Raw genomic sequence first — 17,094 nt, 5'->3', positions numbered from 1 at the left:
TGCCTTGGGAATACCATCTTCAACAGGAAAACTTTGATATCACTGGTATTTCCTGTGGAATGAAATCATACTTGCAAATTGATACAAAGCTCTTGGTGATGTATAGATGGTAATAAATGGGTGGTAAAATGAATTTCAGTCTTCTGTTAAAATCAGTGAGAGAGTCACGGCAGTCAGAGCTTCTTACTGGAAATAAAGGGGAAAAAGGCAGTGCAGCAGAGCATGATAGAGAGCTAGCACTGCTTGCCCACAGACTATGGCAAGCAGCTCCCTGCCTCGTCAAGTATTTATGGGATTTCTTCTGGCTTTTCCTTAAAGAGACTCAATAAGAAGATAAAACAGTCTCGCTTCTCCAACCCCAGCCCGGTGCGATGATTGCCACGTGGGTGGATGTGTTTGATCTCCTGTCTCCACCCTTGGTGAGGCTCCTTCTCCCCTTGCTCTTGCAGATGCTCCAAGCACAACATGCAGTTACGGTTTAGGGCAGGTACTCTTTGGCTGCCAGAAGTTATCTACCGAGTGCCTGCCATAGAGCTTTCAGCTTCCCAAACCCATGTTCAGCTCCAGAGTTAGAACAGTGATTTTCTGTGGCTCCTGTTGGCCAGTATGAGCAGGATGTCCAGGAATAATGAGGACTTCTGATACCAGTAATGCCTGTAACATTAAGTCATACCACTAAGTCAACATCTTCTATTCAGGAAGTTGCTTGAGAATTCCTGAAATCTCTGGTGGTGTTAACTTTTCCAAACCAACATGTTAGTAATAGTCAGGTAACTCTTGGAGAAGTAGCTCTTTCTGCTGATAAACTTTTTTGGCTGGGCATCTATTTGTCACTTCAGCATAGCTATGGAGCTCCTGGCTCTGTTCATCTGCAAAAGACTGACAGGCTTTATACAGGGAGGTGCTTTCTCATGATGCTCAAACTGCTGCATCTGTAACAACCACCACCCATCTGTCAAAGCATTGCTTACAGCAGTTATCAACTTCTGGATGGTGCTGCCCACATAGCTCTGAATGGGTAACAGAATAAATAAGGGACTAATTAGGCCATAGCAAACATTGTAAAGATGTCTAGGAAATGCCACCCTATCAGTGCTTATTTCCTCAGATCTAAAACTGATTCTGTACAGAATTGCTCTTGAAGCAGCTGCTGAATCTTACCTGCATTTCTTGTTGTTGTCTTAGTGCAGCTGTAGGTAGATACAGGGATGTTTTAGCATCTTAAGCCTCAGTCATACCTGCTTAGTAGCATAGCTGGCAGTTAGCAAAGCTTTGCTGATCTGGTGGCAGCATTCTAAGTTCCCCTGTAGCATCTACTGCATGTTGTGTAGGTGTCAGTGTGTAATTCTTGCTTCTCAGTCACTCCCAATCTCCTGGGATTTAGGAGATGGTAGCAGATACCTACAAAATTAGATGCAGAGCACAATGGCCACTGTATATGCAGAGGTATGTATATGAGCTTCTTTTCTTGCATTTGGAGCAGTTGAAGCTGGAGCACACTGTGTGCCATGGTGAGATAGGATGGTCACTCACCTTGGCTGGCAGGCACCTTTCCATGTGCCTGGAGGAGATCCCACTTTGTGTAAGAGCTGGTGGTGGCACAAAAGGAGTGTGGGATGCCTGCTCCCAGCGCAAAGGATGTGCTCAGCAGGAACCCACCATCCTGAGCTGCTGCTAGAGAAGCGAGAGCTCTCTGCTTCTGTGTGGCTGTCAGTGTCAGCACAAAGCAGTTGGTGGTGGAGCATCTTTGTCGGTGTAAGTGCTGCATTTAGATAAGCCCTAACTGAAACTTACACCTCTATGCAGAGGTCCTCAAATGACTAAAAGTGGTGCACCCCGGCACAGGCTGAAGTGGCGTGCCTGAGTTGTGTGAATGGCTGTTCGTGTTTCCATGTGCTCCTTTCCCTTAAAGATGGGAGATACCTTTGGGAAAACGTTACAGAGCAGGCGCCAGTCCTGGTTACTTGTTGTTTGTTTATGGCCGTTCCCTTCCGTGCCTGTGTCGCTGGGCAGGATTAAGGTTCTTCTAAAGCAACATCTGAGCCTTTTGTCAACCTTTTCATTTCCTGGCAATTGCACAAAACTACAACTGCAGCTGAATGCTGAGCTCCGTCTTCTTTTATCCTGGTCTGCGCGTTCCCTTGTGTTTTTCTTCCCAACATTTGTCATGTTGCAATGTTCCAGGGTGAATTAGTGGGCTGTCTTTTTTTAGGAAAACAAAGTTTTAGGGGCAGGCAGCAGCATTTACGTATTCGGTTATCGTGGGTGGCCTTCAGATTGTAGGGGTCCTTGAAACGGGAAGGCAACTTCACTGTGGATGCGGTTTTCCACTGCTGGGGAGGTTGGGAATACTTGTTTGACTGTGCAGCTTTCGTGTTGTTTAGATTTGCAATTCCTAGGAACAAATTAAACCTCCAAACAGCGTAGTTTAAAATAGGAATTCAGGATCTCTGCAATAGAAAGGGCGTATTAAGTTCTGAGTGGGGACAGACAGCTTGCAACTGAATGTGCAGAAGGAAAAGGAGTCATTCTTTTCTGTAAAATATGTAAAGTATGTGTTTTGATTGCAGTGCAGAGTGAGGACAAATGCACGAGAGGTAATTTCTGTTCATGGAACGCTTCTCTCCATGTATTAAGCTCTTGTTGCCAGTCTAAGTGCAGATTATACTGCAGCACTGCGCACATCAGTTACATGGAGAATTGTTCGTCGTGTCATGAATCTGTAGAGTTTCACTTCAACATTAAAATGTGCTGAGCCTGCAGGGTAGAGTTCATTGGTAAGCTCACCATTGTGGGCTTTCAAAGGCATATGTCCTCTCCCATGACAGCAGCAACTTTGACGAGCCAAATTCAGCTACATTTTGAAAGGATTAAAGATGCCACTAAAGCTACAGACACTGGAGCAGCACCAAACTGCAAAACCTTCCCAATTCAACTCCATCAACCCAAAAGACTTAACACAGCTTAAAAAAGAGAAATCAACAGACCAGTATGTTGCTGTATTACACCAAATAACCTTTAGGACTCATACCAGCCCCAGTCCCTTAGGAAGCTGGAGTTTTACAGTGGCAATACTTACTGAGGGGAAAGAAATGAATTGGCTGTGTAGCTGAGAGATGTTTCATTTCCAGAAGTTTATAAAATGGAGCAGTTGCTGAACACTATCAGTGATGGAGCTGATTTTTAAGTCATAAAAGAAACATGGTCCAGGGACACCAGTGTGAATACAGAAACGCAGAGGAGGCAATTTGTATTCTCTTTACCAGTAAGTGATGACACATGGGATATGCTCTAGAAACTGAATGCCCAGATGCATTCCGATTTCTTTATGAACTCCCAAAAGCAAGTTTGCAGCAGTGTATTTCTGGAATACTGCCGCATGGGTGGTCTTCCAAGACTCCAGTACTGCAGTTTGCACTGGACTGTAAGGGTTTAGGTAAGTGTGTATCTTTGTCTCTCTCTCATTATTTGACTTGCAATAAACCCCCAAGGGGTTCTATCTCAAATGCAGTTGTTTTCCCAAGTATGTTACCAGAAGCTGGTGTTTGATTTTCTTATGTTACTGACATTTACTCGCTGTCCGATGGTTTAGCCTTGTAATGCTGCAAATTCAGTTGAGAACTGGCATATGTTAAATCAGCGGCTCCGCTGTCCTTGTCTCTTATCCTTTTAGGTTCGTATCTGTAAATCTGGAGAGGATTTAGAATAAAACTGAGCACTGTCTATGATCTTGCTGCTGATCTTATTTAAACAATGGATGAGACACGACTTCTGCTTGCTTTTCCCAATGCATAAAAACCCAAAGTCAGTATATAAGGTTTATGTGGAATAGACACAGCCTGTTACAGCAAACTGGATCATAGTCTCATGCAGCCAACTGGAACATAAAACTGATCATATCTTCACTGTAATCTCTTTATCCTAAGGAATTCCAGTGATAATTCCTGAACTTTATTTGTCCTTTCTCACCAAAGGCTTTCCATGCTGGACTGGGTGTGTGGTTTTTGCATGCGCTTGAAAGTTGAAGATCAAAACTTACAAACACACTGTCAGAAACAAATTGAGGGTGGCAAATTCAAACAGGCATTTTATGCTTCTCTCTCCCTTTAGCTGACAGGTTGTTTCCCGTGTCCCTTCTAACGTGAATCTTTCCCTCTTTCAGTTACTATGTGGGCAAGCTGCTGTAATTGGTTTTGTCTGGATGGCTCACCTGAAGAGATGCAGCCGCAGCCAGAGCAGGGAGCCAGAGCCCAAGCCTATTCCAACCCTGGGTACAGCTCCTACCCATCTCCAACCACTTCGGAACAGAGCTGCAAAGCCTGCGGGGTGCGCTTTGACAGCTCCTCCAGGAAGGTGAGTTGCAAATGTCTTCCCTGGCAGCATGATACATGACTTCCACTTAACAACAGAGCCGCTTTGAAGAGTGCACATTAGTGGCCTCTGATTTGAGGACATTCCATATGGGAAAAGACAGCTTGCCTTTGCTTCTGTCTTTACTCATTCTTTCACCCTTAGCAGGCATAGTTAAAGATGACCGGAAATGTAGATAACCTTCAGTACACTTGGCTTTCCCAGGCTCTGAAAGAAGAAAGCCAAACTGCTTATAACCATTTGAAGGAGCAAGAGTTGAACTTGAGTTTTGAAATTCATTTAAAAGCACTGATGTCCCTTCAATTAGTTGTGGCCAGAATTTTAGTCATCCATTTGTGCTTCCACTCAAGGAGGACCTACAGTTCTCTTTTCCAGACTATCGTTGCTCAAACTAAAAAGCATAGAAGTTTATTGAGGGTTTGTGTAGAAGAAAGTTATAAAAGACCAAATCCATTTTATTGTGCTTGTAAAGTTCATTTATGAGCATATAGATACCGAAACAATTGCTGCCACAAGACTTCTAATTGGGCAGCAGACCCTGTCTAGGACGTTATTTGGCCATGGTGGTTCCTATAATGCTGCTTGAAAAATGTTTTTGTGTGGAAAGTTGTTCAGTGTCCACACTCTGTGGTTTAAGTGTTTTACATATACAATTTCGGGTATGTAAAGATGCTTAGGCTTTTTCTGACAGTAGACAGGTTCTGGGGCAGCTGGAATAGTGCACTCACTGCATGTCACTCCACACGCTGTGTCATCTTCAACATTGTCCTCATTGATGTGACGTGTCTTCACAAACACTTGTGGAAGGAGTTACTCTGGATCCAGTGCTTCCCGTTGAGCATAGTAGCAAATAGTGGATGTAGATGATTCTGCTTTTGAAATGAAAACAATTCACCCAGTTAAGTATGAATTATACAGCAGCAGTGTTGGAACCATAGTCCCATTTTTCCGTGTATCTTTTAAATTCTATGTTCTGTGTAAGCTGTCTTTGAAGCAATGTCTTGTATAGGAGCAATCGCTACTGCTCCAGATATGTGAAAACACTCTGACTGATTGGGGCTAGCTAAAGCTCTGGTGCACAAATGCATGTTGGAGAGGATCTGCTGAAGCAGTTCAAGACATTCTGCCCCCAGCAGACGCTGTTCTGTGCAACTTGGCTGTCAGCATAACTGGGGCAGCAGAGTACAGTGTGTGCTTGTGTCTCAGCTGCTCCTGTTCAGGGCAGGCTATCAATGAAAAGGAGTTTGAGGCTTAGATTCAGTACTGTGAAGGGGGGCTCCTGAACCTTCATTCCACCTTCCTTCTGCCACCACAGCCACAGAGCAGTGGTCTCTGGGACTGACTTGAGCTGGGTGGCAAAGCTTAAAACAGCTGCTGGGGAAGTCTGCTAGAGCTCATCCTCCCCTCCCTGGTCTCCAGCAGGGAACTGAATACAGAACTTACAGAACACTGACATGCTTGTGGCCGTGTTAATTCTTTAACGCTGTTGATCCAGACTGGGAAGTGTATGAGATCTCACTCTGCTGCAACACCAGCATGGAAAGCTCTGCATTCTCTCCAGGAGAGTCAATACCTTTGAACTCTAGTGTCCAGTTAATGTTTCTACTGGAATACAATGGATAAAAATGAATTCCTTCTGCTCTGGTGACCATAAGAAGAACCTAGATTCCTTTAAAAAACACAACCACCAGCCCCAAAGCAGGGTGGTGGCATGTGGAGAACCTGGCCTTTTATCCTAATTGTATTGGAATTATTGTACAACCTGGCACCTACTAAAAGGGTCAGGGTAGGGGACATTTGAATCTACTTATGAGACACTCTTAAGTAACTGTTGGAGCATTTTTAAAGAATGGAAAATTTAATTGTGGGAGCAAAAATCTCTGAGGTTTTTGGTGTTTTTCTTCTCTTTGGTGACTTTTGATCTTAGTTTTCTGCAGCAAACTGATTCCCCAAAATCTTTTCAATGTAAACCGAGCATCCTTCGTTTCCCTCTCTGCTGATAGAAGGCTGTGGCAGGAATTCTCGGTGGATATGTCCCATTGTTATTCCTTCCTCCCCCAGTTTCTGATTTCAGTGCCTTCAATCGGCTGACATTTTCAGGAAGATACTTTTCTTTGCGTACTTCCAGGAAAAGCTCTGGCAAGCTGGAGTGTAAGGTTAACCCCCCCCCGAACAACAGTAGCTGTAGTGAGAGCTTGAATGTTGGCATTCCTTCATTTTATCCTGCATACAGACAAGAGCCGAGTGTATCAAAGCCCCATCCTGGTACCTCTGGGAGACTGGCTATGAGAGCAAACAACCAGGAGCAGCTTCCACTCTGGACAGGCTGCTGATCTGAAGTTTGCCCACGCTGTGACTGTCAGTGAGCATCAGTCAGAAGTGGCCTGACCTTTTCGGAACAGGTTTTCATTTACAGCAACATTTGAAAGTAATCATCCTGAAGAGACTGCTGTCTTTAAAGTTCAGCAACTATCTCAGAGCTGTAAAAGCTGCCTAATGCTGAGATGGTTGCAAACAGCTTCTGTGCATGTTTCAATGCTTGATGCTTAGATACAGGCTGGGGAACTCTTTTTCTCTGAAGATAAATTCTAGTGGGGAACTGATAAGCCAGAGACAGGCCTGGGTTTATTTTGACTCCTCAACTGTATCATTTGATAACTAAGGCAGGCTTGTGTTATTACTGTTAATTGCTTCCAAAGCCCTTGTGCTGGGCTTGCTTATGTGATGTCTAACCATGTAAATAAGTAGGAGTTACCTGGCTGGAAGGTCCTTGGCCGTACAACGGTTCCCTTTGGAGTGTGGTGGAGGCTTCCCCCTGCCCAGAGCAAAGCAGGGCTGTTTGGGGTTTGGTTGTTTTCTTCCTCAGTGCTGATTGCTCCCTTGTCACAGATGGGTGGTGGAGAGGGGGTGAGTGTTGTCAATGGGGTTATTTCCCATTCCTCTGCCTTTGTGGAACGTTTGTTCCCCTGCTCTAGACATATGCACACCCAGTAGTTCTTGTCTCTACCCTTGAGAAGCTGGAGTGCTCCTGCAATTGTAAGCTCAAAAGAAGACAGGCAAATACTAATGGTGTTCTATTCCAATGACCAAGTGAAGGAAAACTTCTCAAAACGGGTATGTGGAAATTGCCCTTCCTTTCCTGCTGTGTCATTGATGGAAGTCACTTTTACTTGGCAGGCCCCCAAACAGCAATTCGGAGATGAGGTTTCAGGTTTGCATGACCAGAGATTCTCTTTGTGGTAGAAACTTTCATGTCTTAAAATTCTTAGGTAGGAAATGGGGGTTCTTTCCACTGTCACTGTAAGTTTATCACAGGGTCTAAGTGAGAAGCCTGTTGGTTATAACTGTAAGGGGTGTGTGGGGCAAGGGGGCTGCCGGGGGATCAGAAGGGGCTCATGTAAGTAAGTAGTGCATTTCCACCATGAGGAACATCTGCTTGCTTTGGACTGTGAAGTTAAAAATGTTCTTTAATCAGGAGAAGCAATTTATGAAGCCATATTTTTGTCTCTGAGTTTGTATGTGTTGCTTCTCCACTCACATACAATACACACGTGTGTTTTTCCTTGCATGGCTCCAAAGGCTCAGGATGTCAGCATTTCATAGAGATGCGCGTCTTCTCCAAGGCTGTGAATTAGCATTTTTAACCAGCACTGAAACCAGTTCTTTCTTCCCTCTGGACTCTTTAAAAGGCACGCAATGGGGCTGTTCTGCTGCTCTTCCTATTGGAAAACCTAGGATTTGGCTTCCCACTTGAACAGCCAAGTTCCTGCAGAAGTCACCATGGACTGGGAGTGCTTGAAAACAGAGCTCTGAGTGAGGAGACCAGAACAGGATAAAATAGAGACATCGAGCAACAGAACTGGATCTGTAGAGGTTTAAACATCTGGGGCCTGCTGTTTCCAAACCCTCCAACACTTTCTGCCTAGCACCTAGCTGGCACATGGCCTGCCTGGTATTTTCAACAGAAGCTGGCTATTTTTGTTGCATAAATAAATGTTGGATTCTTTGATGTCTGTCAGACACTCAGCACTGCTGTTTCCTTTCCCTCTTATGGCAAAAAAAAGCTTCATTCAGTGATCGCAGCAAATCGAGGAAGGAAAAAAAAAGGGGGAAGGTCACTCATAGCCAGTATTACATTGATGAAATGGAGAAAGGGTTTTCAGTAGTTCCCTCCAGTGCCAGGGCTTTCTTAATTCACAGAGGTTTGGTTGTTTTATGAAGCAATGCACAAGTAGGTGTAATTTACTTCGAAGTCTGCTGCCTCACAGGTATCTCCTGATTTCACCTGCGGCTTCAACTGCATGAACAGGTCCTGAATAAGGTGCCAGAATGTGCCTGTCATCCGAGGGAAGAGGCTAAGAATCTAAGTTTTCATTCTGGGTAAATGGGGGTTTTCCTGATCTAGGAACATGAGTAACAAACTCGACACTTTTTCATAAAGCAGGAGGTTTTGGTGATGCTTTATCAGAGGCTGTTGCTTCCTTTGCCTTTCAGGTGGTAGGGGAACGCTGCCCGCGGCCGTGGCGCGCCTCTGTTGCAGGTCACGGATGGGTTTGATTTTGTTCCCTTCTCATTACCAGCACGTCTGCTTGGACTGCAAGAAGAACTTTTGTACGTCCTGCTCCAGCCAGGCTGACGGTGGTCCCCTCCTCTGCCATCTCTGCCAGCGGTTCCGAGCCACAGCTTTTCAGCGGGAGGAGTTGATAAAGATGAAGGTGAAGGATCTGCGAGACTATTTGGCTCTCCACGAGATATCCACAGAGTTGTGTCGTGAGAAGGAGGACCTGGTACTGCTGATTCTTGGCCAGCAGCCTGTAATTACCCAGGAAGATCAGATAAGAACAAATCCATTTCATACTAGTGCCTCTGGACAGCAAGGCTTTGTGATTCTCCCACCAACCGGCCCAGCATCTTCTACCTCACATGATGCGACTCCAGGGTCTGCAGATCCCATCTCAAGTTCACTAGCTCAGGAACATGAACAGGTACAGTCTCCAGCCAGAAGCATCTTTTGCAAACTCATTCCTCTCTGTTTTTGGATTAGCTATTGAGGGTGCATGAGGTTTTCCAAGTAGATATGTGCCAAGAAAAGTGTTATGTTAAAAAGAAAAGTGTTATGTTATACCTGCTTAAAAAGCAAGGAGGGTTCTGTATGGAACAGATGACAAAATACTTCAGTTGTATTTTATACTTGTTCTTCTTGGGTTTGTTTTTGATTTTGCAGTGAGAACTTCACTTTCTTACAGTGATTAGGAAGCAAGATGAGTCAGTTTACACTGCCTTGCTGTGTGTAAAACTGACTTGCTGTGACGTGGTTTAACCCCAGCTGGCAACTAAGTACCAGCAGCCGCTCGCTCGCTGCCCCCTGCCCCTCCGCGGTGGGATGGGGAGGAGAATGAGAGCAAGGTAAAACCTGCAGGTTGAGATAAGCACAGTTTAATGGTTGAAATAAAGTAGAATGTAATAACAATGATAGTGAGACAGAGAGGAATGAAACTCAAGACAGACAAGTGATGAACAATATGATTGCTCACCACACACTGACTGATGCCCAGCTTGTCCCCAAGCAGCTATCAGCCCCCAACCAACTCCCCACAGTTTCTATACTGGGACTGATGTTCTATAGTATGGAATATCCCTTTGGCTAGTTCAAGTCAGCAGTCCTGGCTCTGCTCCCTCCCTGCTGCTTGTGCAGCTCTTCGCTGGCAGAACAGGAGAGACTGGAAAGTCGTTGATTTTGGGTAAGCACTGCGTAAGAAACAACTAAAACATCGGTGTGTTGTCAGCATTGTTCTCACACTAAATCCAAACCACAGCACTGCGCCAACTGTTAGGAAGAAAATTAACCCTATCCCAGCCAAAACCTCAACATGCCACCACCAGCTTTGATGTGCTATTCCCATTCTACACTATGGAATTTGGTGGGCAGTGCTGAATACATTGTACCTTCACTGAAGAGTACTCCACCGCTATTTTGAGATGCATTTCCTCTGGTGCTCTGGTCCAAATGTGCCATTGCCACTAGATCCTCCGTGGCTGATTGCTTTGGTACCTGGTGGCTGTGTCAGTGCACATACCTGACTGGTGTGTTGATGTTGACAGCTTTCTGACCCTTGTCTGCAGGTGTTAGAAGGAATGGTTATTACTGTTGTTTAATTCATGTGCAAGACACAGGCACAGTTTAAAGCCATTTTGGAACTGAAACTGATGAGAGATGATTGCAGTACGGGTGAGGTTTTTGGTGCCTTCTGCACTCAGAGCAGCAGAAGACAAAGCTGAGGGTGTTCTTCACTCTGCAGTCTGTAATGAACCATGGCAGGGCCATTGGAGCTTAATTATTTTTCATTGACTTTGCTTTGTTTGTCTTCCTGCTATCTGCTATGGAAAGTTTGCTCCGTGTTTGACATCTGCTCCTAGTCCTATTAGGAAGTTAATAGGTGTATTTAGTTCCCTGTGGATCAAAGCTGTGAAAGTGTCTGTACCTCCTGCTTCCTCGGCAGATGTATGTAGTGCAAAAGAAGAGCTTTCCTGGGAGGACAGTTCTCACAAATCATTAAAAGACCATTTCATTGTCTGGTTTCTGGCTATTGCCATTCCAGTTTTTACCAGCACGTTCAGCTCTGTTGTCTTCCCTTACTGCCCCCATGATAGATATCAGCTTGTCTCCGCTTGCGTGGCATCCTGCTGCAGCTCAGGCTCTTTCATCATTATTGTTATCCTCTTACTTGGTAAATATTAACAAGTCCCCACTTAGATAAGTAGGATGGTAACGTTACAGTCTCCTTTGTCTTAGGGAAACCACAGAGGGGAATGGCAGCTGCTGGGGGGGAGTCAGCTTGAATGCCACTGCAGTTCCTTTAAGTGCTCAAAGCAGCTGCTCCTCCTCCTTCTCCAGCTTTGCTGCTGCTGGTCCTTCATGTGATACCTCCTGTTTGTCCAGTCCAGAACCCACCTGAGGAGGTGTTTGTGGTTACTTGAAGATGGCCTGGTGGCTTTGAGCTGTGTTACACAGAGCCTTGTACTGGCAGCAGTGTACCATCAGGGCTGTCATACCATACCACAGCACACTGCCACGCTGCGCTGAAGGATTGCATATATATTTGTATGTGTGTGTGTGTATAAATTTGGTCTCCTCCTGATCCAGCCTCATAAGAACCTTATGTGGGATCTTGCTGCACGAATACTCTGTCAGGGCTTAAAGTGAGGCTTTAAAGGGTTAAATGGTGATTTCAGAGTTTTACTTATTCCAGGCTTGGTTTTGTAAGTGATGCACAGGAAGAGCTTCCTGTGAGTGTGCCTCACTTGTACTTTGTGCTGCAGTTTGAGCTTCCAGTGGGCAGCGTTTGCAGTTACAGAATGATCATCGAATCACTGAATGGTTTGGGTTGGAAGGGACCTTAAAGATCATCTGGTTCCAGCCCCTGGCCATGGGCAGGGTCATGCTGAATATTGAGTTTATTTCGCTTTGGACACACAGATATGCTGTTAGTGAAAGCTTTATTTCCTCTTCTAGGCAAATGGTTACGTGCCTCCAAGCCAAGTTGGTTTGACAGGAGTCGAGATTGCAGCTGAAGCGCAAGCAGAGGAGGAGACTCAGGTTTGTGTGTCCTGCAGTTAATAACCAGGAATACCAGGTTTTCAAGGCTGTATTTGCTGCCAGAGAATCATTACTTCAGACAGACTGGGGGCTAACCAGTAACTCAGGCTGCCCACGGGCAGACCCAATCAGCCCCTTTCTTTGGCATCATCCTGTCCTCCACATGTGGAAAGAGCTGGTGTTCTTGGACACTATACTAATAGAAATGACTTATTTCCATCCTAGGACTTGTTTTTCTGATAGATGGAGGAATTCACAGAGGAATCAGGGTTGTATTTATATCCAGACATGAATTCCTGATAGCACACACTGAAAGCTGATTTCAGCTGTAGCGCTATGCGTTGAGGGCAAGAATCACTTCATCTTTGTTCCCTTTCAGTCTACGGACTCCGAAGATAACCTGGTGCAGGGGAGGAAGGCTTCTCTGTCTGATCTGACAAGCATTGGAGACATCAACGCGCTCTCTGTGCGACAGCTGAAGGAAATCCTTGCTCGCAACTTTGTCAACTACAAAGGCTGCTGTGAAAAGTGGGAGCTGCTGGAGAGGGTGACTCGTCTTTATAAAGAGAAAGACCTTCAACATCTAGGTAAGAAACGGAGCAAACGTGCCTGTTTTCCACGTTTTCCCTTTATACGGACAGCTGCAGAAGGTACTAGAACTTAACATCTCTGTTTAGTGCAGGGGAGGAGAAAGTGTTACATATGTTAGAGTGAAAGTAGCTAAACTTTTATTGACCACTGCTTGTACTTGTTTAAGAGGAGAGCACTATGGTAGCTCTGGAGAGTGGCTTCCCTCTGTTAGCAACAAAGGAGAGCTCTGCACTCTTCATCTGTGGCGGATTGTGCAGTCACTGCATCACCCCCTGAACAGCTGATGTGCGACTGCAGAGCGGTGACTGTGAGCTCTGGGGGAGCTCTGATCTGTCGACTCGTCGTGACTGGCAAAGTGAAGCAGGAAAATGCCACCCAAAAGCAGCCAGGCGCTTCAGAGCAGCCGTGTGCCTGGTGATGGTTCCCCAGAGCTGTGCTTTGACTCTTGATCACAAGAGCATTCCTCCAGTGCACTGCCAGGCCTGCATGCTGACCAGGGAGGGACGGTGGTGTGCTAGAGGTCCTAGAGAACGTGCCTGGCTTGACTTGCAGGTGCCAGTCTGCAATTCTAGGGTTAAAAGAGACATACACCTGTAAATGATTTCCAAGAGAAATGGATTGGGACACTTTGATTTCATAGAGGGGTTTGTTTCTCACTGTTTGTCCAATGTAGCTTTGTTGTCTTAAAAACTAAGCTTTGTCCTCGGTGAATGTTAGCAAGATTTAACCCAACTGCTTTGGGTTTATATTCTTCTTTCATTGGATCTTGTGCTTTTGACAGCACTTGCCCTTTTCTCTCAGTCCCTATTGCCTGTCTTGGCTGTGCTCAGCAATATTGGTGAGATTGTAAAACACCAAAGAAACTGAATGTGTAGTTCTTGGAAACCAAGCACCGCGTGGATTCTGTGTTAAGCATTGACACATCACTGTAGGTGGCTGCTGAGCTTTGTGAAGCATTGGCTGTTGTGCAAGCGCAGCAGAAGAGAAAGCTCTTGTCAGTTGAACCTATCCTGATCAGAGCCTCAGCTTTAGCCCTTGCATGGGGATCAGCAAAAGGGAGTTTTGGTTTAAGTAATCTCCCTTCAAGGCTTTCGTCCCGTTAATAATACTGCTTGAGAAACATGTTTTTTTTCCCCAGCTTCCCTTACTCTCACCAAATAACTGTCTCTTCTTCTGTTGCAGTTTCTGACACTGATGATCAAACTGGTAAGTGATATTCTTAATCCTAGAACTGTGTGAGCTGAAAAAGACCTTTCAGATCAAGTCCCACTGTTAACCCAGCACTGCCAAGTCCACCATTAAACTGTGTCCCCATGTGCCACATCTACACCTCTGTCAAATACCTCCAGGGACAGTGACTCCATCACTTCCCTACCAGCCCGTTCCAGTGCTTGACAACCCTTTTGGGGAAGACAGTTTTTCTAACATCTAATTTAAACCTCCCCTGGCACAACTTGAGGCCATTTTCTCTTGTCCTATCGCTTCTCACTTAGTGAAGAGAGATCCATGTTGCCTCATTGCTAAGAATCTCAGTGGTATTTCTGTTGTCATTGCACAAATGACTCTAAAAGCTAAAACTTCCTGCTCCTTGATGAAGCAGATGCCTCCACATCAGTTTAGTCAGGCACAAGCATTTCTTTCTCAGACCAGCAGCGTGCACAAGGCCACCAGAGAAGCTGGATAAAGCCACCTCACACACTGCTCAGAGACAACGTACCTGCCTTCCGTTTCCTTGTCTCATGCCAGCCCTGGTCTCTTGTTTACTCAGGTGGCGCTGGGCTCCCGGGCACGGAAGAAAACCTCTGCAAAATCTGCATGGATGCACCCATTGACTGTGTCCTGCTGGAATGTGGCCACATGGTCACCTGCACCAAGTGCGGGAAGCGGATGAGCGAGTGTCCCATCTGCCGGCAGTACGTGATAAGGGCCGTCCATGTCTTTAAGTCCTAAGTGTGCGGAAGGAAGACTGGGAATGCCTTAAAGCCTCATCTGCTGTGAGAGAAATGGTCAAAATAGCTACTAGTTAGGTCAGAGATTAGCACATGGACCCCACTGGAAGCTGGAGGTGAGGGAAGGATGAAGCCTGAGAAAACTTGTTCTTACCCAAGCCATGCCTGGCTGTGCTCTTCCCATGATAGTGCTTTACACCACAGTGCCTGGACTCCTTGGAGCTCATTGCCAGCAGCAAACACATGAACTGTTAACCTACCTTCTAGGATAACGTGATCCATTAGAGGTGGGGATCCAGGGATGTTTGGCTTCCCACCACAAAGCTCAGATGCAGAGGCTTCATATTTTCCCCTGACTAGTAAATACAAGCGCAGTGGGATCTCAGTGACCTTTGTTTTGCTGCTTAGGCTCAATGCCCAGCAACTTTTATTTTCAAAGATGAAACCTTATTGTACTTGTTAATTTTCACCTTTAATTTAATGTTAAATTCCTATGCTTGCAGGACAGGCAGCCAGCCTCCCCCCTCCACAGCACAATAAACACGTCTAGCCTAGTGCAACGGTGGACAATTGTATGGTTTTATTTGAAGGTGGACTTTGTAGTATTGAAAACCAGAACAGGAGTGAGACTGGCCCATGGAGCCTGACCTCGTGTGGTGGGTTGGTTTACACACCAGGGAGATCCCTTCGACTTTCAGTTGATTTCACTTGATTAAGGAGCTACAAATCTAAGGCTTGAGCCTCTTAGAGGGTTTAGTGAGGTCAAGACACAGCTACAGAGCAGTAAGGGTTCTGCTGTTACACAGTCATACTTACGTACAGGTGACTTTCTTTTTAGAGAGGAGACAGGATAGAAAGGCAGCTTTATCTCCCTCAAATCATTACAGATGCTTCTGCTTAGTAAACAGCTTCCCCCATCCTCCCCTTTGCTCACTCTTCCTCCTGTACATGCAGACTGCTTGTCAAAGCAATTGATTTTCACTCCTTCTGCTTGCGAGGGTGGACAGGAGGCTCTGGTCTGATTCATGACAAGTGCAAGCCCTCAGGAGCAGCATGTTCATTTGGAAGCCTTGTTAGAGCTGTAGCTGGCATATTTCTCCCTGAGTTTCAGAATCTTGATGCCTTAAGTTTTCAGCCACCGTAGGATTGTACCCTCATTTTAAGTCATTCGCTGAGTACCTTCTGCTGCAGGTTCTTTCCAGTCTAGCTTTTCCCTTCATGGGGAGCGATCACTTAGTGTTCAAGCTGCACCTCTGCACAGCTGCCAGCAGAGGAACAGCACAAAACCAAGTGTCTGCTTACAGCTCCTGGAGCAGCAGAAGTGCAGTTACAGAAACCATCACCAAAGACATCTACTTTTGCAGTAAGTGGTAATGTATGTTAACAGGGAATTGAACTTGTGTCATCTTTAACATGGAGTACTGCATGAGTAGCAACTCGCTTCTCAACTGGCATGGAGTGGGGGGGGTCTCTATGAGTATTAAAGTACTTAAGCTGAAGAAATCTGTCCGTGGTAGCAGAACTGCTACACTACTGAGGTTTACTGAGCTAAGAATCCAGAGTTTTACCTCTTTCTCTGTTCAGGTTGTTCTTTAATATTTGGCTTAAGGTTTAACAGCTTCCAGTAGGAGATGAGCGCTGGTACAATTCCCTGCATCATGTTAAAGAAAGAAAGGGCAGGTAAGCAGTCACTGTATTTAGTCTTCAGGAGGTTCACAGGGACCTCTCAGAGGTACAGGAATACACACACAAAGTGCTGAACAGCCTCATTCATAAACTCACTGTGAAAATTCATGTTGTCATAGTTTTCAATAAACTCAGGGCTGGGGGGAAGCAGGAAGATGATGATTCCCCTGCAGACAGATGTACCTGGAGAGGGTAGGCTTATTTTCTACAGCAGATAAATCAAATTGTGGATCAATGCTTGAACCCTTAGGAATAAGATACCCCCCCCACCCCGACTCTGAAATGTGCTTTCTGAAGGGAGGAGGTTCTGGTTTTGTCTCCTGGCTCTCAGTGTTTCCCTTGCAAAAATGGATTTTCTACTTATGGCTGAGTTGTTTTTAAAGGAAAATCAAAATCTGGAGGAAACTGATTCAAGATCCAAAGGAATATAATGATCTGAACTAATAAATGGTAGTATTTATGTGCTTTATGTCCACTGTACATACTTTAAAAGTTCATATTCTACTTGAACTGGCATGTTAAATCCTCTTGGTACGATGATGGTGAAACTTCCTAGTTTTGGTACAGAAGCTTGGTTTATAATTTTATAATAAAGTTGAACTGTGATTTAGTTAATCTTGGTTTCTGACTGTTACCAACAGGCCAGGAGAAAGCAGAGCTCCTACAGCTACTTCTCAACTTCAACCTGGAAAGGCTTGGGAGAGCGGGCGCTTAAATAGCGGCAGTAGGTGGGGGACAAGTACAGGAAAGTCGAAGGAAAGAAGGTAACAAACACACACTAACTTGCAGCAGTGCAGTCTTAATGGTGTGGAGATTACAAAGGGGAGAGCACCCTTGAGGTTACAGAAACCAGTAACCTGGTCAGCTTGATTTTCCTTCCATCATGTACACATGCACCCA

The 17,094-nt window shown here is 45.3% G+C and overlaps 1 protein-coding gene and 1 long non-coding RNA gene across 11 annotated transcripts in view; both read left to right on the top strand.

The window, feature by feature from the left end:
- Nucleotides 1-16,809, top strand: part of RFFL (ring finger and FYVE like domain containing E3 ubiquitin protein ligase) — a 32,119-nt gene extending 15,310 nt beyond the window's left edge. For all 10 annotated transcript variants that reach the window (XM_065695007.1, XM_065695002.1, XM_065695003.1 and 7 more), the window contains 6 exons: nucleotides 4,163-4,353; nucleotides 8,952-9,356; nucleotides 11,885-11,968; nucleotides 12,348-12,555; nucleotides 13,742-13,765; nucleotides 14,328-16,809. In XM_065695007.1, coding sequence (XP_065551079.1) covers nucleotides 4,168-4,353; nucleotides 8,952-9,356; nucleotides 11,885-11,968; nucleotides 12,348-12,555; nucleotides 13,742-13,765; nucleotides 14,328-14,509 — 1,089 coding nt within the window. In that variant the 5' untranslated portion in view covers nucleotides 4,163-4,167 and the 3' untranslated portion in view covers nucleotides 14,510-16,809. The remainder of the gene's footprint in view (nucleotides 1-4,162; nucleotides 4,354-8,951; nucleotides 9,357-11,884; nucleotides 11,969-12,347; nucleotides 12,556-13,741; nucleotides 13,766-14,327) is intronic.
- On the top strand, nucleotides 7,267-8,391 carry LOC136022088 (uncharacterized). Its single transcript, XR_010616011.1, has 2 exons — nucleotides 7,267-7,485; nucleotides 8,061-8,391. It is a non-coding gene; the product is annotated as an uncharacterized LOC136022088 (long non-coding RNA).
- Nucleotides 16,810-17,094: the final 285 nt, after the last annotated feature.

Source organism: Lathamus discolor, chromosome 14, assembly GCF_037157495.1.
Source record: "Lathamus discolor isolate bLatDis1 chromosome 14, bLatDis1.hap1, whole genome shotgun sequence".
Lineage (NCBI taxonomy): Eukaryota > Metazoa > Chordata > Aves > Psittaciformes > Psittacidae > Lathamus > Lathamus discolor.
This window is presented reverse-complemented; position numbering and strand designations above follow the sequence as displayed.